Source organism: Ostrea edulis, chromosome 4, assembly GCF_947568905.1.
Source record: "Ostrea edulis chromosome 4, xbOstEdul1.1, whole genome shotgun sequence".
NCBI lineage: Eukaryota > Metazoa > Mollusca > Bivalvia > Ostreida > Ostreidae > Ostrea > Ostrea edulis.
The window spans coordinates 73,788,586-73,812,388 of record NC_079167.1 but is presented as its reverse complement, the minus strand read 5'-3'; the positions used below and the strand labels follow the sequence as shown (position 1 = coordinate 73,812,388).

Sequence of the window (23,803 nt, the reverse complement as noted above, 5' to 3'; positions counted from 1 at the left end):
ATAGCTGTATTCATAATTATCATTTTCAATGGGTGAGACTGTCCATTCTTAGAACAAAAGATGTAATGTTTTAAGTAGGATATAAGCCTCAAACTGTCCATTCTGTGAGAGAAAGAACTGATCTCGGCCCTACAAATAACTGGTATTACTACATTATTTGCAAACACACCAAATGAAAGTGTGGAGAAATAAATTGAAGTCAAAGGGCAATAACTCAGCTAAAAGTACATGCATATCAAATGTATTTCCACAAATCCTGGGACTCCTTTGACAAGGCGTGATACAAGAGGCCTGGTATAAATGACAGTCAAACAAAAATTGTACGACTGACAACAAGCTTGGATAACTCAAGAGAAAAGCATTCAAAATATGGACAAACGTGTTTCTTATATGCACTATCGACTTCTGATTAGAATAATTAATCTGAAACAAATCCCATACACTGATTTATTTTCATGGAACATATTTTTGCAAGTGTAATACAATAAAACGCTTGTTGTTTTTTCTTTCATTTCCATTTTTCTTTGATCATTATATTGTTTTAAATACTAAGTGCGTGAGAATGTATTCATTAAAACATGACAGAGTGCGTGCACCAAGGATACACAAAACATATTATCATAAAAATCATATGCATAAATCTCATCAAAACATGTAAAACGGTAATGTTCGCATTTTCCGCCACACTCAACAATTTTTCAGTTATATGGTGGCGCCCAGTTTTTATAGGTGGAAGAGAGAACCCAGATACAATGCACCTGGGAAGAGACCACTGACCTTCCGAAAGTAAACTGGGAAACTTTCTCACTTACCGGCGCGAGCGGGATTCGAACCCGCGCCGACAGAGGTGAAAGGCCGTGTGATTTTGAGCGCGAAACGCTACCACAGAGGGAAAGTACAAAAGAGAAATCACGTGGTCTTAACTTGTGGACATCTGTGACTTTCGTATAATGAATCATGTTTTTTTTTTAAAGTGTGAATTGCAATTACTTCGTGATTGTTTGTGTGCATGTTTGTGAAAAAAAATGAACGATGACTGAGTAAACAAGTTCACATTTTGTCTATCAAAAAAAATGATAAGTCCAATCCAAACAGGTTTTCTCTCTCTTGACTTCAATCATGCGCACGGATAGAACTCGACGTATTTACCGTGTTATCCAAATATTTGTTTCATTTCTTTTTCATGCTTTTGAAAATGTGTCAATGCTTATAAAATTATGTTCAAAACTTTACTCGGCACATCTTCTGAAATATATAAATATATATATATATATATACCCCTAACAAACGAAAAAAAACGAAGCATATTTTAAAAATCTTGAGGATGAAATACTCCACTTGAGTACGAGAATGATTTTATAAAAGTTTTATAACCTTCACTTGAGTACGATTTACAGCATGGAGTTTGAGTAGGAAAACGTGCTCAAAAAGTTTTATAACCTAATTCAGGCCGGATCATGCAGCTTTAAGAAAAATATTGGGTGCTCTTCCACAAGCACACAAAATAGAGGCATTACAGAACTACCCAAACTTGAAACGGCGCAAAATGTACCTTAAAATCGATGTATAAAAAAGGCTTTAAAATTTCTAATAGGTGCATTCTATCTCAAAATTAATTTATAATAGTATAAATGAAAACCACAACAAGCAAACATGTTTCATATGATACTATTTTTATAACAATACGTGACCCTTTCTCTCTCCGCTGTACAATCAAATAAGCATCAACAGTGAATACAATTTCTATGCTCATTCTGGAAAAAATGAGGAATAAATTACATCTATTTTAAATTTTGACTGTGAAACTGCCTGCTACATGTATGTCGGAATTCTGATGATTTATCAGATGAATAAAACAAAGAAAACATCAAATACAAAATACTCGGTGATGAAATAAAAATGACACGAAGAGTTTATTAAGTAGAACTGTGAGTAAAGGAATATGTAGTTAATCATTGCACACAATAATCAAGACAGATTTATAGTTCTTCTGCTCCACGTCCATCTCTGCAGAAGGCTTCGTGAACAATTTCGAGCAACCACTATTCCTTTTTTCTGATCTAGTTCCATACATGCATTGCCAACATAGCTTTTGATAGTGTTATCCTGGGGGGAAAAAAGACACTTAATTTCACGGTTAAATAAATATTTCTTTATACATATATATATATAGAAAAATTAGTGATAACTGCGAAATACAGAGAATGCTTCACAGGCAAATACATATGAATTACCAATTTCTTTTTCTTTTTTTTTTTTGAAAATTCAATGAATAAGATTTTTTTTTTTTACTTTTGTGTACTCCCACTGTAGATATTTGCTGAGGGTAGAACACGGTCCTACTAGGACGCTGCTAATCCCGTTATATACCAGACAACCCTCGTCTCGTCTGATCATGTTGTCACGTGTTAACGTCCAATGCTAATCAATATAATATCATTACAATATTCTCTGGGCGGAGTATACCATTGAAAGCTAAGAAAGCTCTCATGTGGCAATTCAAATGTTTAGATTAGAAACATTTCCTAGAATAACACTATATCCACCGTCAAATTTAATCTAAATGTGCTACTTACATGTATATATCAAAATTAATATAAACAACTTTACATTTGAGTTCTATAGAGAATTATTTCCAAAGAATACTGCAAAAAATACTGTCTCAAATCTCTTTCATTGATATTTTCGTCTTGCATTTTCTATTGATGATACAAAAAATACAATGACGTACCTGTGACAATCCCAGGAACATACATCCTTTAGCAGAGACCGGTTTCCCATATAAATTTCCACTGACGTAGGAATCTATGCAAGTACTGTTGATCTTCACCTGATTATTCAAAGTATTTACAAATTAATTCATGGTCATAATCAATACGATAAAATTATTGTCATGGACTCGGACAAATCTGTCCAAATGCAACAATCATAGGTGCCATCTACTACATGTACATCATATTCAGGCGTCAAATCCAATATTGTCACACAGGCAGATTTACCTGTAAATATCATTTTATTTTCGTTGTACCAACGATCTGATTGACCACTTTTGTTAATCGTTGCATTGACGAGAAGCTCCTACACAGTTGAGAAGGAATGCAGAGTTAATGAATAGATTCCAGTCATTCTAAAGCACCGTGGACCATCGTGAAACGATTCAGTAACGGACGGTTTCCAGATTGTTGAAGCGATCGGTCTATTTATTTTTCTCAAAAACAACATAAATGAAAGTTTTCTTTGTCTAAAACATACATGTATCGCACAGACGTATTAAGAAACAGAATATGTCCCATACTTTTAAATGAACATAGTTACTTTTCTCAATCACTCGTGTTTAATATCGAGTACCTAAGAAAATTTGCACGGATGTTTGCTTCATGAGCTGAATTCAAGGTTTGGAATAATTTGAGAAAGAACCATGATAATGTGTCACAATAATATAAAAAGACATTTAATTTCTTACTAAACTGGGGTTCATAATAGTCTTTATTTTGACGAAATGCTTGAAAATGAAAATAACGCAGGGTGAAAAGATGGAAGGTGTACATGTAGTGTTACCAAGGTGAAAAGATATCAAAGATTCCCATATTGATTAATATCATCCGGTAAATTCACACTTTTTAAGTTTTTCCGTCACATATTATATTCTGATTTAAGGAATGAGAAATTGGAGCAGGAAGATATCTCAATTGAGCCACACCTGCTGTGACACGGGACCTCGGTTTTTGCGGCCTCATCCGAAGGACCGCCCCATTTAGTCGCCTCCTACGACAAGTAAGAGGTACTGGGGATGATCCCTACGGGATAATGACATATTGAAAACATTTGAATGTATAAGATATGAGGTCATTGTATCAAGGTACAATGCAGTTTAACCTTATTTCCGTATTGTGTTACTATCAAGTGATACGTATTAAAGCATAACTGACCTGGCCTGTCGCTTTGCATCCATAAGGAATATAAATTTCGGGATACACATGTTTAATGTACCAGTCAAATGATTTACACTGTAGCTTCTCCCTTATAGCTTTTCTCTCAGATAAGTCTCCAATATTTACCTGTAAAGAATACGTGAATATTAGCAGCAACATTGGAATACCTGTAAAATGCGAAACGAAATCAAAATGAAACGAAACCTACTGGAGCGAAACGAAGCAAAACCAAATTGAAATCTAACGAAACGAAACATTGTCTAACTGAATTCTTTAATTATAATAATAGAAAAAGGGCGAGTATCTCAGGCCCCTGTGCAAGTTGCCACATATAAATGGAATTCCCTTCCCTTTCGGGTTGACTGATACATTTTTAAGCGGTCTATCGGTTAGCATCAAACATTGTTTGAATACGCTGGTGTCTGAGAAAGAAAAAAGAAAGAGCACGTTGCAACATCTTACATTATCTCTAACTGCTGAGATTGCGAGTACTTTCGATCAAGGAAGAATTCCATTATAGTCCGTGTATCATATTCTACCAATACCATGCGGCTAGATATAATTAAGAAACGTCTTAGGTTTAGCGCCGCGCAGGGATTGAACACGAGCCTCCCGGTTGCGAATCGAACGCCCTAACCACTACATCACCGTAACCAGTTTGACCTACAAGTCAATAGAGGTATAGAGCGAGAGCGAATTACATGGCTCTATCGGAATTCTAAAGAAAAAGAATACGACTGTAAAAGGTTAAGCCGTGCTTGCAGTTATAGAACTACATGGTTTTTGGGGATGTGAATGATTGACTTTTGGGTTACGATTGTATATTTAACCAATTAACCAGTTGTGGTGCGTTCGTTTCTTGACCGGAAGACCGTGAGTTCGAGCCCCGCTCGTGTCTTGGCTGCATTTAACCTTAAACGTAAACTTCGGTAGAACTTCTCTAACAGTGAGATTCGAGGATCGTTTGGATATGACCTTGAAACTGAGGTCGCGACAAGCGTCTTCACGTATAAACCCCTAAATGCTACGGCTCTGAGCGCTAAGTGTAGGTTTATTTGTAATGATTCAACCCCAATAAAGGGGAACTTCTCAAAATGTGTGAAAAATTCTCGAAGGTATGAAAGGTGAAGACAACGAACAGTGATCAATTTCACAACTCCTCTAAGCAATACAAATTAGACATTTGGGCAAACACGAACCCCTGGACACACCAGAGGTGGGATCAGGTGCCTAGGAGGAGTAATCATCCCCTGTTGACAAGTCACACCCGCTGTGAGCCCTACATCTTGATCAGGTAAACGGATGATCAGAATCAACATTAGTGTGCCAAGAACGGCTTGACAATTAATCGGTGTGAAACACGTCAGACAACATTTGATCCAATTATAGGTTGTATTGGCAAACTAGATCGTTATAACAACTATAGAATTTACAAAATGCTGACTTTAAACGAGACCGTTGAAACCCCTGCACCATAATCATTTTTGGCAATAACCTGCCTCGATTAAAAAACTGACCATATGCAGAACAAGGTCTTGCATATCGAATCAGTTGAGAGATATACACATCCAAATGCAGGACTGGTGATAATGGAATATTGCTACATAAATATGGAAGTTGATGATGGAGAAGCCGAAATCATTCCGTTTGTCATAAAGTTGAGTTGTTAGTTTGCCGTTGATATATACTTTTTTCTTCTTCTTTTTTTTTTTTATCATGCTTTATAATATATACTTTTAATGAAATATCTAAGCATGAAGCAGAAGTGGACGACTCTGTGATGTCTTTTATTTCGAGCTCACAGGGATATATCGAATCGACATATGGATGGAAATTATTATTGTTAATAGATAATACGTCATCGATGTATAACAATCAAAAGTGAAGTTCAGCATATCTGTGCATACTCCCTACAGCGAGTGTCCATTCTTCGAGACTCCCGCGATTAATGACATTGGAGTAATAACGTAACGGAATATAATGAGCTGACCGATTCCTTGAACATGTGCATTGTATAACTCGAGAATTTTTCACTAATATGGGCGGATCCAGGAATTGCAGCTACGGGAGGCGCCACTTTATGAGGCAGTGGGTCCAGGACAAAGCCCTGGTGGGAGTCCAGGGGGCAAAGCTCCTGGATTTTACAGATTTTATGGGGCTTGAAATGTTTCTCCTATTTAGTCATTTGTACTGTTTTCTATCATTTTAATAAGGTGAAATTAATAAAATGACCCAAATTTTAAGGATTTTTTGAAAAAAATTAAGTTCTCCAAATAAAGTAATTCAAGAAATCGAAAGATTTTGTCATTTATTTCTCTGGAAGTGGAAGAAATTATTACTTCTTTTATCGTTTAGTACATTTTCCGAAACAAGATACCGCGATTTACCTTAAATTTGAAAACTTTAGAGGGGGGGGGGGGGCTCCGCCCCCTTTAAATCCGCCACTGACGTCACCAATGCAGGTGAAGGGCCGCAAAAATTCAGGCTAGACTCGGTGCTTACGGCCTTTGAGCAGGGAGGGATCTTTATCGTACCACAGCTGCTACGACAGGGGCCTCGGTGTTTGAGGTCTCATCCAAAGGACCGCCCCATTTAGTCGCCTCTTACGATAAGCAAGTGGATACTGAGGACCTAAGCATTGGAGAACCTTTGATATTGATGATAAATATTCGTCATCAACACAAAAATGAAAGATGAAGATAACGAACAGCGATCACTGAAAGGTGAAGATAACGAACAGGGATCAATGAAAGTTGAATATAACGAACAGTGATCAATGAAAGGTGAATATAACGAACAGTGATCATTGAAAGGTAAATATAATGAACAGTGATCAATAGAGAGGTGAAGATAACGAACAGCGATCAATTTTGTTACTCCTTCAAAGAATACAAAATATAGAGTTGGCCAAACACTAGCAGTCATTATTCTGACGTTTTAAGGATAGCTTTCTCCTCCGTACTTGTCCATCGACGTAAATACTACCCTATATGGCATATGCAAATAAATGGCAATCGGAAGTTGAAACTTCAGTACATCAAACATGGCGCACAAATATGAATCGAGAAATTGGAATATACCGAAATTGTTGAAAACGGTAGAATAGAGCCCCATAAATCGTAAGTTTTAGGTTGTAAATTTATATATTAACTCAGAAACATAGAGTATTATTTCATGTACGTAAAGAAAGTCAGCAAATGTTTAGAATGATCCAAAATGTTGCGGGAGTGAATGACTCCCGCATTTGCACCATTACGGAGATCCTAAGGAGTTGTAGCCCTCTCCCCCCCAAAAAAATCGTAGAGGGCTATATTATTGCAGTTAGCCAAACACGGACCCCTGGACATACCAGAGGTGGGATGAGATGCCTAATCCCAACAATGATTCTTTAAAAGAATTGCAATTTAGGTTTGCCCAGCTCTCTATTTTGTATTGTTTATAGGAGTTATGAGATTGATCACTGTTCGTTATCTTCACCTTTATAGGAGTTATGAGATTGATCAATGTTCGTTATCTTCACCTTTATGGAGTTATGAGATTGATCACTGTTCGTTATCTTCACCTTTCATCTATAACAGGGACAGACTACTGCTACTCTGTTATATTTTCACTTTGTTTGAAAATATAATATAAAGAGTTTGAATTCTTTCAGCTACTTTTCCGTTTATTCCTCGTCAAATGCCATGCCCCTACCATTACTCCTTAAGAATATACGGACAGTACAGATTATGATTGAGTAATTGCAATAATGATAAGAAACGCAGCTGTCCTTACGATGTTTTTACTGTAATAGATGCGGTCATAGAATATCTCCTTGTACTGGTCCATCCAGACTTCAGCCACTCGGAGGGAGTTCCTGATCAGGGTAAAGAACCCATCCTTACCCATGGAGTAGGGCATCGTTTTCCGAAACAAGTGACCCAACTGGGAACAAGGGACTATCTCCATCGTGCCTCCACACATCCAAGTCTGAATAACGAATGCTATATGATTACTGACATGCCATAAATTACATATTGATATCAATTAGTTTTCATAATCTACCTATATACGTAAATACAATCTACATTGCAATTTTCTTTGAAGGTAAACTTGGGTGGAATGAACGATACCTTAAAAGAAAGTTCTATATTTTCGCCTCCCCATATCATCAGTTCAGGATCATATCTCCCAAGCTCATTGAAGAAACGTCTGCTGATAGCAAAACAGCAGCCGAGATGAGTAGGGGATCTACAACAAGATACATGGAATCATTTATCGCTAACCTTTCCTCGACATTATTGAATGGAAAATTCGTGCACTTTGCATGAGTAAATTAAGACCACCTCGTTGCATTAAACAAATACTCTTTAACACTGCTGTGTTCCAAACAACATTAATAAGAATGGTAAATGTATACTAATAAAAAGTTTGTCTTATCATAGAACAGACAAGCTTAAGATAAAATGCATCTTCATAAGCCAAGGGTTATCGATTCGTTACCTTGCACTAACCCTTAACGTCAGTAACCATTCAAAACTTGGGTTCGAAACGGAGCATATGATTGGTGTTGCAGCCTGTAGCGTGGAGCCAATCCGAAAGCGGTTTTTATAATTTGTCCGAGAACGAATTTTCAAAGTAAACACGCATAGCGACTACAACATGGTGTAGAATGTGTGGCCAGTTACCAGTAGTCAGAATCCATCGATTGATCCTCGGAAATTTATTTCCTTGGAAGAAACAATTAGACGAAGTTTTATATGCATTTAACTTATCTTTTCGTCAATAGACGTCATTGTTTTGTTTTTTTTAAAAAAGTTTTTGCTTATGTTCTTTAAAACAACACTTGCATCTGAAACAAGAAACATCATTAACTGATTCAATTTTAAAGTTTTGCATCATCCTGCGTCTCGAACCCATGTTTTGAATAGTGACTGATCTCAAGGGTTAGTGCGAGGCAACGAATCTTTAACCCTCGACTTTTGAAGATGTACTCGATACTGATATTGCTGTACCTGATTGGGGCAGTTAATGAGCCCCGTCTTCTTTGCTCCCTTTCGGGTATTGGCCGCCATGCATAGGTAAGGTCAAATTCAAACCCTCCTAGAACCGCGTTGTCCAGTTTCGAGTCTCTGTACTGGAACGTGTCGTAATCTATAGTGTTCGTCAGAGGAACGGCTACATTTCTGTCGTCTTCTGCTATTCTGTCAAGGAGAGGTTCTAGCCATCCTTGAGAAAATACATCAGTACTTATATTACTATTATTGAAATAAGCGCTAATATGTAATGATATAAGTTTTCAAACAACCCATTCATTAAATTGACAAGATTGTAATCACGGAAGATGATATTGAATGGTTTTCAGGGATACACGATTTCTATAAACTTATTGCATGTTGTAATATTTCTGGAATAGTGCATGCTACAAATCATATGACAAGTCATATCAGCCTGAAGGCCCGATGGTGATACGACATATGACATGGATTTTAGCAAGTAATATTCTTCTCCTTTCATTTTTACGCAGTTTCACGCAAAAATACGCAGTTTTGTTTGTGACGCGGTCAATATTTTCCACAAAAAACGTTGCGTTGATGCATTGTGTCGTCATCAGTTTCAGAGAATACTGACTCGGAATCAGAAAACCAGTGTGGTGATCTGGAAAATCGGATCACACTGTGAAAACAACAGTATAAAAAAAAACCCACCGAAACATTGATGGGTATATAATAAATAAATTTTCTTCTTTTATTACCAAACGTCATAAAAATCCATTTAAAAAGTAACAGAAAACGTTGAACTTTTATGGTGATTAAGCTGGATGTGCTTAATTGTGGTTCGCAAATATAATGAACAGTGATCAATTTCATTACTTCCTATAGGGAATACAAAATATAGAGTCTGAGTTGCGCAAACACGGATCCTTGGATATAGTAGAGGAAGGATCAGGTGCCTAGAAGGAGTAAACATCCCCTGTAGACCGGTCACAACCGCTATGAGCCATATATCTTGATCAGGTAAACGTATTAACCTATGAATTCAACTAAATGGGATTTCAAGATATTTAACAGTTACATTTGAGTACCTTATTATACAATGTACTTGAATGTTTGACCGTTTTAAAAAGATTCTTTCTGTAGTGCATTGTGGGTGATCTACATATATTACATAATTGATGTGCTAAATTGTCCTTTGTGAATCTGAGAAAGACTAGGTCCACCTCAATGACTAACGATATTATACAAATACAGCTATATATGACTTTAATGTACACTACTTCTGATGACAATCTACACTACATTTAATGACAATTTACACTACATTTAATGACAATCTATACTACCTTCAGCACACTCACAATGGGAGTCTAAGAATATGGCCACGTCTGTTTGAACTCTACTAAATCCTAGATTTCTGGCCTGAATCAGACCTGTGCGATTCTTGGCACGGACTAAGCGGACATCCCTGAACCTAGCCACCTCCTGATCAAGCCTCTCGCCCAAATGTTCTATAGGAAAAATGAAAAACAAAACGATTACAAAACGACTTTTGTGCCAGAACTTTGATTAAAGGACCTAGGAAAAAAAGCCATTCAGTGTCATGATTTGGCAGCAAAGTCTAGAAAACTCAGTCATGACATGTACATGTTAGGGATGCCCATACCCATACATGTAGATACTACCCAAACTCTCGACAACGTTTACAGGAGTTGGTCGGGTAAAGTTGACCCATTTAACTATCCATCAATAGACCACTGAATACCAACGATACCACACACCCTTCAATTGTGGCGAGTCGCACTGCTGCCATCGATGGGTAAGGGGTGTTTCAAAATGCTGCATTACGTTATTCGGTCACTGCAGTTCAATTATCTGCATACTTACATTTCGAATTATTAAATCTCTTTTACAGAGGACGGTCGAGATAATGCCCTGTGCGGTTCCCATGCTATTGATGAAATATTTCGTGGTCACGATTTCAAAAATACTTTCTTGAATGGAAAAGGGTGTCGTTCCGTTATAATTCAAGAAATGTACATTACTGACTGTACATGTATTCTTATCTTACTGCATACATGTAGTATGTTAGATTTTTCGTCAATCATCACGGTAAAGGATCTTCCCACTTCAGCTGTGACATATGGCCCCCAATGAATTAGGAAAACATCAAAGTTTGAATTATGCAATATACAATGCCCCAAGATGTTCATCAATACTTTAACATAGATGGTAGCAGGGATTAGTTTCTAACTATAGGCCAGGTTACAATTCCTTAAAAATGGAAACATCCCATATTTGAAGTGATATTAAACATGTAAAACAGTGTAAAATAAAATTAGGCCAATTGTAGCCGAGTGCTTAATGAAAAACATTATATGCAACATGTAGGTGTCACCGTAATTTCTAGCATAGGGATGGAAAACCTACATGGGTGCAACATATGGTCTGTAGTTGAGAGGGAAGGTGGATGGGTCCAGATGAAAGGTATATGTTTAAGAAGGGCAGACAGAGTTGATTGTGTACATTGTCTAAATCCCCTCGCAGGGTACTAAGATGGAGTTAAGGTGGTTCAAATTTAGCCCATATGAGACCCCAAAAAACCCCAACAAAGTGAGAAAGGGGCATCTGCTCACAGCATGGTTTGTGACCAGTATGTGTTAGTGTGTGTATGTATGGATTACAAGTAATTGAGGGTCATAATATATTAAATATATACTCCCTACCCACAAGTTTCAGAACTAAAACAACTGTCACCTAAATCAGAGAGGGGTATGTCAGCAAACTGTTTAGGTTACTGGTAGTATACTGAGGAAACCTGATTATACATATATACGTGAATTACCTGTAGGACTGAATCACGTTATCAAAGACATGGTAATATTCTAAGATGATGATTACACGTATTTGAAAAGGATTTAAAACTTTATATGTAAATAGTGGTTAATTTTCCTTAAATATGATGCATGTAAATAAGTTAACCATGAACAGAGGCGTCGTCCACCAGTATAATTTCTCTAAGAAGACGACGTGGGGAGTTATTCCATATACTGTGTACTGTCCGCCAGAGGACGCTCCAGGCCTCGTTATAGAATATAACCACCACAGACGCCGTGGGTAAATTCCTTCTGTAGCTTTTCCGTTTGCATCTACAGTAAAAGAATAAGAATTCTAAAGGTATTTCTTCTATTTTTAGATACTATAACCAATACATTACAGTCAATATATAATTTACTCCAAATAGTAAAAGTTTGATATCTTTATTTGTTATGGACATTTGAGTAAGCAACCGAATATATCTTAGAATACATGTATCTTTTCGAATAGTTTGATAACCTAGTAAACGTAATCAAAATTAAAACCTTGATATGGTATACCCAGGGGTCCGTGTTTGCCCAACTCTCTATTTTGTATTCCTTATGGGAGTTATGAGATTGATTACTGTTTGTTATCTTCACTTTTATACTCTATCGAAATTATTCATTTACGATTACACGAAATATGAAATTAATGGAATGAGTTACCGGATTTCATATTTTCCGAGCCTTGGCGAGGGAAATATTCAAATCCGGTAACAAATTTCATATGTCATAAGCACGAGTGCAAGATTCTATTTAACACATAACTATCATTAAACGCACATGTCAATTTACTGTCTAATTCACAACCCGAATGTCACAGAAATGTTTGCTTTCAATTCGATTGTGACGTGGTCTTTATGTCTCGTTTGCAAAAATTTTCATTTCATCCTCTTGGAACAACCTTGACGACAAAACAAGGTCATTTACCGTCAATGTTAACAATTTCAAAGGATGACATGTTGTTTTGTTTATTTGGCGTTTGAATGATTGACCTACCTAATTTATATAATTATGAACCTGTGCTACGAGTTCTTATCATTTTTCCGAACCCGTGTTATGAACCCGGGAAAAGTACAGTTGTGGAGAAATGTCATAGTGAAAGTTGATACTAAAGTTACCTATGGTTTACAATTGTATTTTGTGTTGGGGTAGTTCTAATACATTTACGTATGTACAGGTATAATGACGTAACCTTGTTTTGTACTAAAAATGATGTGACGTACGCTGTCTCTGTTACGTTCCCCAAGTATCTGTCCAGAGGAATCTTATCGCTGGCAAACTGGTTGAATCCATTCTTTCTGTACCCCTCGTTATATACCCAGAGCTCTTCCTTCGTCAGTAACGATTTGTTCACAGATACGCCTCCACCATATTGACCTACAAAGAGATCAGATACATACACACCATAAGGCTCACCCGAACCTCAGAGGAAGTTATTTTCGTATTAACTACCCAGGACAAAATCAGTATATAACGATCGGCCTCAATTGGTATGAAACACTTCAGACAGCATATTACCTAATGACAGTTTACTTAAACAGGCAGCACAGTACAAAAAATGGACATTAACTACACCTTCGTTCAATGTTATTTTGCATGTTTGTACAATCCATTCGAGAGTTTCTCATTCACTTAGAGACGTCACCACTCACCAGCTAGGTGAAGTGTCATTTTAACTCTCAGGGCCAGATCAATGAAGGTTTTTTTTTTTATCCTTCCAACACCTACCGGACACAGAACCTGCGTTTTCTAGTTTCTAAAAGAAAGACTCGTGACAAAATGTAGGGCGTGTCATTACCTGTTATAAACGTCTTCGGTTTGACACGTCCCCGAATTAATTATTAACTGGGGCTTACTGTTGCGAATCAAACGTTCTAAACCCTAGTCTACCACGGCCAGTATCATATAGTGTGAATTTTAGATTGATTGAGTAGACTGGATTCGTGATGCTTTGAGCTGAGACAGAATTGAAGAAAATGAAGTTAACCAGGGTAGAATATGAGAAAAAAACCTCAAGATAGAGCATGCAGCGTGGAAATCTCGAGCCCTTGCCCCATCTGCCCTCAGGTGCAACAAGGACTAACTAGGTGGGTGATAAGGAATCAGTCTTGATTACAATGTGAACAACATTTAAGGCCACCTGAGTCACTCAAGTGACCTTTTGCCTTTGGTCTTCGTGCGTCGTCCGTTAACAATTTTACATTATTAACTTCTTGAAAACTACAAGGCCCATTGTTACCAGTTTGGTGTGAAGCATCTCTATGATAAGAGGAATATATTAGTACATTGTGAAATTTATTTCATTACCACCCCCCTAGTGCCTTATGGGCTGGACAAAAAAAGCTAAGAAATGTCTTATTTTAACAAGATTGCTACACGTAGCCTTGTCCCCCACCGTCGCAAAAAAAGTTGAAGCACAAAAGTCCCATAACTCCTGTAACATTTGTAGAGTAGTTGATCATATTGCGCCGTCATTTTGATTCGACAAATTTTATTTTCGCCTGACTCATATGAAAAGGGGACTCTAAATGCTGCAAAAATAAAACTGGCTAGAAAAAATGTACATGAAGATGTAAGAAATTACTTTGACCATGACAAAGAGTTCTTCATTTCATTTTTTAAAAATCTTTTATTTAATTCAATATCAACAACATTGCTACACGTAGCCATGTCCCCCACCGCCGCACAAAAGTCCCATATCTCCTGCAAAAATTGTCGAATCAAAATGACGGCGCAATATGATCAACTACACATGGTGACTAACAATCCTACAAAATTTGAATGAAATCCAGTGAGCGGTTTCGTAGGAGTTGCGTCCACAAAGTGTTCCTATAGAGTAGCACGTACAAAGTCAACAAAGTCCCATAACTCCTGTAAAAATTGTCGAATCAAAATAGCAGCGCAATTTGATCAACTACACATGTTGACTAACAATCCTACAAAATATGAACAAAATCCGTTGAGCAGTTTCGGAGGAGTTGCGTCCACAAAGTGTTCCTATAGTGTAGCACGTACAAAGTCAACAAAGTCCCATAACTCCTGTAAAAATTGTCGAATCAAAATGGCAGCGCAATTTGATCAACTACACATGTTGACTAACAATCCTACAAAATATGAACAAAATCCGTTGAGCAGTTTCGGAGGAGTTAGTCCACAAAGTGTTCCTATAGTGTAGCACGTACAAAGTCAACAAAGTCCCATAATTCCTGTAAAAATTGTCGAATCAAAATGGCAGCGCAATTTGATCAACTACACATGTTGACTAACAATCCTACAAAATATCAACAAAATCCGTTGAGCAGTTTCGGAGGAGTTAGTCCACAAAGTGTTCCTATAGTGTAGCACGTACAAAGTCCCATAACTCCTGTAAAAATTGTCGAATCAAAATGGCAGCGCAATTTGATCAACTACACATGTTGACTAACAATCCTACAAAATATGAACAAAATCCGTTGAGCGGTTTCGGAAATTCATGACTTCTAGGTCAGGCAGGCCCTAAGGCGAGACCAATATGACCATATACATGTAGTAAAAATGTATTTAATCTTAGGAAATCTTCTTCTCTACTCCAATATATAGTGTAAAAAGATAAATGCATCATTATGATGTCCATGATGCTTTTGACTTATATTATAAAATTCATGGCTCCTAGGGCAGGGGTTCAGGTTCTTGTGCAGGGCCAATATGGCCACATAATGAAAATGTGTAAAACAATTAGGGAATGGTAAAATAATTGATATGCTTCAATTTTTCCTTTTTCTGTAATTGAATAGGAATTGAATGTATTTAGAAAGATCATAAACATGTGCACAGAACTCCATATTGAGGCTTATATGCAAATACTCCTAGTATGGGATATGACACTCAGGTGACCGTTAAGACCTATGGGCTTTTTGTTGTGCCTGATCAGTCAATAATCTCATTGTTTGAAACCTGACAGGGGCTGTATGGGATCTCTTTATCTTACAGGGCAGTGAAGACGTATCGTTCACGTGTCTGGATTGTTAACTCCGTCACCTGACCGTAGATCCTCTGCTTGTGATTAGGCCATTCTCTCCTCTGAAAGGGAGAGAATCCCGGGTTACAGTGCACGAGGGATAGGGATGGGAATTGAAACTACAAACGAACATTGTGTGGCTAAATATAGGCGTACTCAGTTAACATCAAAGCCGTTTTTGATTGACTGGTAGATTGAACAAAATATTCATGCACGTGTTTCTGACGTTTTCTGGTCTCTATTCAGGGAAGAATAATACATAGTCCGAACGGCTAACTTCTTCTTGAAATATAAATATACTACCACTAGAATATACCCTATTCAAAAGGTGAATGTGTCGACTGCTGAACTGAAGTTCCTGCCTTCGAGTCCAGCAGGGATTTTATAAAAAAAAATATTCCAGAATACTTTCTACTAAAGCTGCCTTTTTATCTAAATAAGGTAAATTTGGAATGTTTTAATTTCTACATATTATTGTACATATCCTTCACTTCCTATCCATTTCAGATTTCCATGGCATGTTATTCCTCCTTAATTTCATTTTACTATTGGATACAAAAACGTTCTGGGAGGTACAATGCACACGTGTTCTTTGTTGCATTATGGGTAACAAAGTTTGACTTTTCAAATAAGTAATTGTGTAGAAGCATTCCATAAAATCACATATCACGAAAATCAGACACTTTCTAATTAAAAAATCTAATATATTGTACAGTACATTTCAACGTTCGGAAATTAAAGCGCACAATACCTGGAGCTGACAAGTTGTATCTCTGATGTAGTGGAAGATTTATATCTCCTCGATAGTCATTCAACGTCACGATTCTGGTAAGTCCCAAGTCCTTTCGCTTTAATTTATCAAGTAAGATGTCGTTGTCCTTTGAGACATTTGAGTTTCTAACTTTTTTCCATTTAAAGTCCTTTTTAATGATTGTTGTCCATTGCGGCTGGAGTCTGAATAACTCATCGTCTTTGAGTGTATGAAGCAGAATCTTTTCGTTCATACGTCGCAGAACCAATATGGTCATTAAAATCCACATAAATCCAAGAGTTGTCATGATGTACATTACACTTTTATTCATGGCGTATATAATAACAACAGCAGAATAAGATATCTGCAAAATATGCATTACATTTTTAGATATGTTACTGTAAATCCAATCTATGAAATCAATCTATCAAGTTTTTAAGTCATTAGATCTCGCGACACACTATTTGTATTTCGCGATATACATGTACTATTTGTATCTCGCGATATACTATTTGTCCATTAATATTGTAGCGACTGGACTCATCTGTTTCTAAACTTCATTATAATTCAATTACCTTATAGGTAAACCTTCAATTTGCAGGGTGACGTGAATGGGATTGGACAATTTATGAATCCCAGGAGATTGAATGTATAAAAAAAAAAAAAACAAAAAAAAAACCCCGCCATGTCGAAGTTTTATTCTTCTCAGCGTGTTGATATAATTAAATCCATACAGAAGAAAAGATAACATTGAAAAAATAATAAAAACTGAAGCAACAGATTCCAAGTAGCTTGTTGAGTTCGCTGACCTCCGCCAACAATATGGGACACTTATCATGAAACCAGATACGATCGACTGTTTCCCCTTTCAAATATCAGTCCACCCATTCTTAATAGACTATTGATACTGTCAACGCGCATATTATGTAATAAAATGATACACGTTCAATATTTCTTATTTTTACATCAAATGTAATTGTATTTGAATCTCACGAAAAATGCCCCACTGTGACCCCCGTGCAAACATAATCTAGATCTGTACATTGTATTTATAGTTTCATTTATGCGTATGATGCTATTGCACACAAAACATTCTGCTCTTACTTGTAAATGCCCATTGTATTTATTGACCAATTTACCATTTATTCTTTATACATTTGAATTTTCAATGGTTTTGCCTTCGTGGCCGAGTGGTTAGAGCATCGCGCTCAAAATCATACGGCCTTGCACCTCTGGTCGGCGCGGGTTCGAATCCCGCTCGCGCCGGTAAGTGAGAAAGTTTCCCAGTTTACTTTCGGAAGGTAGGTGGTCTCTTCCCAGGTACATTGTATCTGGGTTCTATCTTCCACCAATAAAAACTGGGCGCCACCAGATAACTGAAAAAATGTTGAGTGTGGCGGAAAACAACAAATCAATCAATCAATCATGATATCTTTATAAATTACAATGATAGATAGTCATTTCATCGATCATGAATGCGCTGCATCTGTGGACAATGGGCGTATGAATCTTGATGAACATAGAGCGTTTATTTTAACGGCTGCGGATTCCGACATGAATAAAAGGAAAATAAAGAAATTTCACTTTTGAAAAAATACACGATTCCCCATCAAAAGTTATTTCTTAAATATCATTCTGGTTTTAATTTTTTTTTTATTGGTTATATTCTGTGTGGTGTTAATTTTTTTCAACCACCATAGCTTCATCATTTCTGTCTAATTTGTGAACTTGAAGTTGATAGCAAAATTCTCATGATAAGTGAAAGTAGTCAAATTGTAATAAAGATTATTGTCTACGCTGTTAATGATGAACAAAAAACCCCACCCCAACAATGTTTTGAATTGTTTAGATACAATGGAAGTTAATCTTTCTCTTTAGTGTTACATTAAAGCTGCATGATCCGATGTTCATATATTATTAGCTCTTCTGAGCCGAAGGCTCAAAGAGCTAATGCTATGGCCATTTGTGCGGTGTGCGTAAACTTTTTAGAAAAAGGGCTATAACTCAAGAACCCCTTGGCCAATTTTTTTCAAATTTGTTACAGGGTATCATTGGTCCAAGGGCTTTCATACATACTAAATAGAGGAATGTGACCCTTTAACAAGGGGAGATAATCAGGAAAATACAAACAAAAGTAGTGGTTGCTAAAAAATCTTTTTCTCAAGAACCACTGGGCAGATTATCACCAAACTTACATATAAGGATGAGGATATGTTGTAGATTAAAAATTGTTCAAGGCATTACCCTGGGGCAAAGGGCGTGGTCTTAAGGTCACTTCAAAGTTGACCTAAATTTATATTTCCTTAAATCTTTGATATTTTAGTCATTATAAGGACTAGGATCATCAAATTTTGACAGTTGATGCATCTTAGGACCTTGTGTCAAGTTGTCTCAAAAGTAGGTCACGGTGACCTACTTTTTGAATTTTGCAGGTATTTATTTTAAAATTAACTTTGATGCATATCTTGGACACTTTGAAGCCTATGATCATCAAAACTTGTCAGTTGGTGGATCATGGGACCTTGAAATGCGTCAACTGAAAAATAGGTCACCGTGACCTACTTTCTGAATTTTATGGCTTATCATTTATAGATATATTTTAAGTTGTTATTTTAAATACCGAGAGGTTTAGAATCATCAAATCTTGTAAGTTGATGCATCTTGAGGCCTTGAAACATATTTATAAAAAAAGTAGGTCACAGTGACCTACTTTTTGAATTTTGCAGATATTCAAATTTCACATTTTCAATTTTAGATGCATATTTTGGGCACTGTAAAACCTTGGATCATCAAACTTTGTAAGTTGATGCGTCTTCAGTCTTCGGTTTGTGTCGACCAAAAAGTAGGTCACTGTGACCTACTTTTGGCATTTGACAGTTATATTTATATATTTCAGTCACTAATTGACCTACAATCATCAAACTTTGACAGTTGATGCATCTTGAGTCTACGGAGTGTGTCGGCCAAAAAGTAGGTCACCTTGACCTACTTTTGGAATTGGACGGCTATATTTATATATTTCAGATACTATTTGACCTACAGTCATCAAACTTTGTCAGTTGTTGGATCTTGTATGTTCGAAGGGTTTCGACCAAAAAGTAGGTCAATTTGACCTACTTTTGGAATTGGACGGCTATATTTATATATTTCAGATACTATTTGACCTACAGTCATCAAACTTTGTCAGTTGATGGGTCTTGCATGTTCGGAGTTCGCTGACCAAAAAGTAGGTCACCATGACCTACGATTGGAATTTGACAGCTATATTTCAATATTCAGATACTAATTGGCTTAAAATCATCAAACTTTGTCAGTTGATATTTCTTGGGTTCTCAAAATGTGTAAACCAAAAAGTAGGTCACATTGACCTACTTTTTTTGAATTCTTAGGATTTAACTAAAGATTTAGAATATTAAGAGGCCAAGAATAGAAATGGTGGGGGTTGTACAATTTATCAGAAGAGCGATTCTAGGCCCTTGGGCCTCTTGTTTTTGTACATAATTACTTTCAAGCAGATTAATTTGTGTTAAAAGTTATTAACTTTTCCTTACTTACATGCCTGAAAACATTTGCATGTGAAAGAAAACAGTGAGAAGATTATTTAGAAAGTAAATATAGTGTGGTACACATAAATCACCCGGGGCACCTCTGGCCTTTCACCGAAAACATGGTGTGTGTTTTTTTTCGTTGTAAGGTTCGAGGTGTTCCGGATGACACATAAATTATACATTGTTAGGAGTCTCTAAATAGCCCCTCGCGCGTTGGGGAATCCCAGCATGATGTATTAACCCATACGCAACTCTCTAGTTTTAAGGCTGAAAAAGCGTAAAACAACGAATTACTAAGAGGTACTTGATATTTTTATTTCTATTAAACTTATGGCACAGTACTGTTGTAACAAAATACACAGCTTTACACAGATAAGACCATCGATGATCTGAAAGTTTGAACTGGTCACGTGACTGTCACTTGAAATGGCAGTGTGACGTGATTGTTTGTAAACACGAATTTGAAATCAAATAATTTTGCTTAAAACAGGTGAAATAATGTATGACATGTCATACAGCCTCATAACTACATACATGAGATGAGGGTTTTTACAAGACGGGACAAAATTGTCGTAATTCGAACTATACACTTTAAAGCTGTAACTGTCGGTATTTGTTCAACTATCCAATCATGCAACAAATAACACCTATCGGTATAATTAATATGATCCCCAAGATCTGTAGAAAAATTTAGCAAAATAAACAAAGGAATATTGTTTGAAAGCATATCTACAATAATCATTTCGTATAAACCGCCATTGCGTCGTATACACGCCTACACGGACGTGGGAACGATGAATGCCGAACATAAGGTTGCTGAGACCAAGGTCATATACAAAAACGGAAACTGGCGTGAACTACACTTTTCGTTTGCTTCAAAATATTATATCATTTCATGAATGACCAGTACTATAAGTGTAAAAAAGTGATAATTACGCAAATGTGGCACTCTAATGAAATTTTGATAGTAAATGTTTTATAAAGTTTCCATGTTGAATTATTTACAAATCTGACACGTGCTCAATGTGTCTCTTTCGCTTCTTTTTTTCGAACTGGTGACCTCCGGGGTCAAGGCACATCGGAGCTCACGAGCAGGAATTACTGACAGGATGACAATGATTCATGAATCGACATTTTCTGCTGATTTGACGGATTCATATTCACTCTGATTCTATGGAGTTATATGTATTCCATCACAAATATGTTGAATATGGGTTCTTTTATTTTCCAATTTATTTACTGTCAGTTACAGCTTGTATTGCTTTAAGTTTGTGACACAATTCAGTATTATTGTTTGTAAGATATTTGAATTAAAAGTTTAGAATACTTTATAATATTTTGTTTAGAAAAAAATTATATAGCTGTCCTATCAGTGTTGAAAATAAAAAAAAGCTGGAGTCCTATCAGTATGTAAGTCAAAATGAATGTGTGTCCTATTGCATTTTGCACCGGTCCCCACCCCCCACCCCCATCCCCCAATAAATATTGACCGGTCCCTCAGGAAATCACATTTTGATGCACATTTTATAAACAAATGCACTTGCTAAGCAAAACGTTAGTGTCAAAATCTGCTGAATCGAGTTTGGGAATGTATTGAATTGGAGATAGAAACACGCCGTTTCTAAAGTAAGCCTACACGTTTAAAAAAAAACCCAGTGAGAGATAGGCATTCATGACCTGGCGCTTTAAGGGATTTTTATTTACAAATGATATATCTAAAATTGAAAATATTTTTTTTTAAAAATCAAATATGATTATTTCTTATACTTCAAAAGAAAATGGCCAAGATGACTTTAAACATCTGCTTCTAAACAGAACCTACCTGTGTGTTTTCAAATATAAGGTCTGTTGAACATAGCGGCGAAAAAAGCTGTAGAAAGCTGTCGTGTAAAGTGATAAGAAAAAAGCTGTCGTGTAAAGCGATAACAAATTTTGATTCACTGTTATCGCACAATGACACGCAATTTTCTTCTCTTCACGACACTCGATGTGGACATGGGGTGTTTTTTTTTATTCATATCACGAAATCATTTTATTGAATAATACAATGCAACAGTACACGCGCGTCTTCTGAACAAGATAAGCACATGTGCGTGTATTGCAACTGACCGGCTCTAAGCATGTGAAATAGTTCCATGTCGGAAATCAAAGTACTGAAAAGCGCTAAGCCGACTTCATAAATGTCTGTAAAGTTAATGAGAAGAAACAACAGGAGAGGAAGTGCATGCATTACTCTCTATTTTCACGCAATTAAATGATACATTTTCTATAAGGAAATTACAGATATGGATGGGAAACAATGTCAACAATTGTTGACTATGTTGACATATAAACTGTATATGACATTGTTAAGCACAATTTAGTGATTTAATATATTAATTTTGGCCCAACTTGTCCCGGGAACCAAAGCTCTACCCCTAGGATCGTGAAATTTACAATTTGGTAAAGGGCTACCTGATCCTTTTAAATATCTATTTAGTCTTAATTTTGGTATCGATAGCACTAAAGAAGATGATATTAAAACGTTTTACCAATAAAAACTATCTACCAAGTTTGGTCCCACCCTGCAGTCAGAACCTCTGTCTTGAAATTTACAAATGTGATAAAGGGCTCCCTGCTCTTAATGACTATGCAATTGATTTTTTTTTTTAAACAGATGTGAGGTTGTAGAGAAGAGTTTCGAAGTTTGGTGACGTTTTGGCAGTGTTTGAAAATTTGAAAAGAGAATTTTAATGGTAGTTATCGGAAGGTAAAGGTGCTGAATTGTGAACGCACGACGGATGCTGACCAGATTCTATAGAAATGAATGGAATCTTCCAAGCCATCATTCACAACTACTTATCTAATAAATAACTAACTACTGTGTTCTAGTTAATTAGTGCATGAAGCATTTTTAGAATACAAATAAAATGAAATTAATCTCTATAGTTTGATACTTGTCAAGCAAGGAAGGGAAGAAGAAACAAACAACTGAACCCCCCCCCCCAAAAAAAAAACAGAAAGAAAAATACACATATTACTCACACATACCAAGTAGCAAGTGCCACACATATTCATGTCAACATAATAAAGAAGGAATCTGAAACACTTTACACCCTGTTCCAGACATCATGTAGATGTACATAAGTATGCATCTTTATGTCTTACACTACAGAGTTCAGTGAATAATTACAGGTAGCAATTAAAACATGAAAGTAGACTTAATTTTTTGTAATCAATAATGAGGCTGATTTCAATTCAAAATCAGATTACCAAGAATGTGAATACAAACAAACTAGGAAGTTATTTAAAAAAGAGATGGTCATTATTCATGTGTAAAGTGAATGCTGATTTTAAAGAAGAGTGAAAAGGACCCATTTGTTAACAAAAACAGTTACAGAGTTCATGTTTTAAGTGCAAGGGGATATTCCAACAACATGCAGAAGAATCTACTGTACAATTCAACAAAAACGTTCTACTTAAAAGGGCATGGACGCGATTTAAACCGAAACTTTTGAAAGTTCAATACCAGCCAAATAGAATTTATATTTCAAGAGTCTGCGTGCCTTATTAAAAATTAGGAGCTTAGTGTTTGATAAATTAATACTCAGACACCAATCATTACAATACTGCTGCAAAATGTTTAGTTTTTGTTGTAAACCATTCGCTGAGGAGGAAAGTAAAATTATCTCATCAGCGTGCATTAAACAATGGAATGTTCGAGAATTTAAAACCACAGGATCTGGTGATGAATTGAGA

At 36.3% G+C, this 23,803-nt stretch overlaps 1 protein-coding gene across 2 annotated transcripts; it reads right to left on the bottom strand.

Moving 5' to 3' along the window:
- Positions 1–433: 433 nt before the first annotated feature.
- Positions 434–21,953, bottom strand: LOC125668326 (polypeptide N-acetylgalactosaminyltransferase 5-like). 2 transcript variants are annotated; one of them, XM_048902305.2, is made up of 12 exons: positions 21,888–21,953; positions 16,518–16,881; positions 12,993–13,146; positions 11,891–12,057; positions 10,255–10,419; positions 8,927–9,140; positions 8,045–8,162; positions 7,707–7,901; positions 3,930–4,058; positions 2,732–2,830; positions 2,293–2,421; positions 434–2,106 (listed from the first exon to the last, which is right to left on the bottom strand). In XM_048902305.2, exons 2-12 carry the CDS (start codon positions 16,846–16,848, stop codon positions 1,969–1,971), a joined length of 1,839 nt encoding a protein of 612 aa, XP_048758262.1. In that variant the 5' UTR covers positions 16,849–16,881; positions 21,888–21,953; the 3' UTR covers positions 434–1,968. The 2 variants fall into 2 exon arrangements, with proteins under 2 accessions (XP_048758262.1, XP_056019717.1); XM_056163742.1 differs by lacking the exon at positions 21,888–21,953 and having other exon boundaries at positions 16,518–18,272.
- Positions 21,954–23,803: the final 1,850 nt, after the last annotated feature.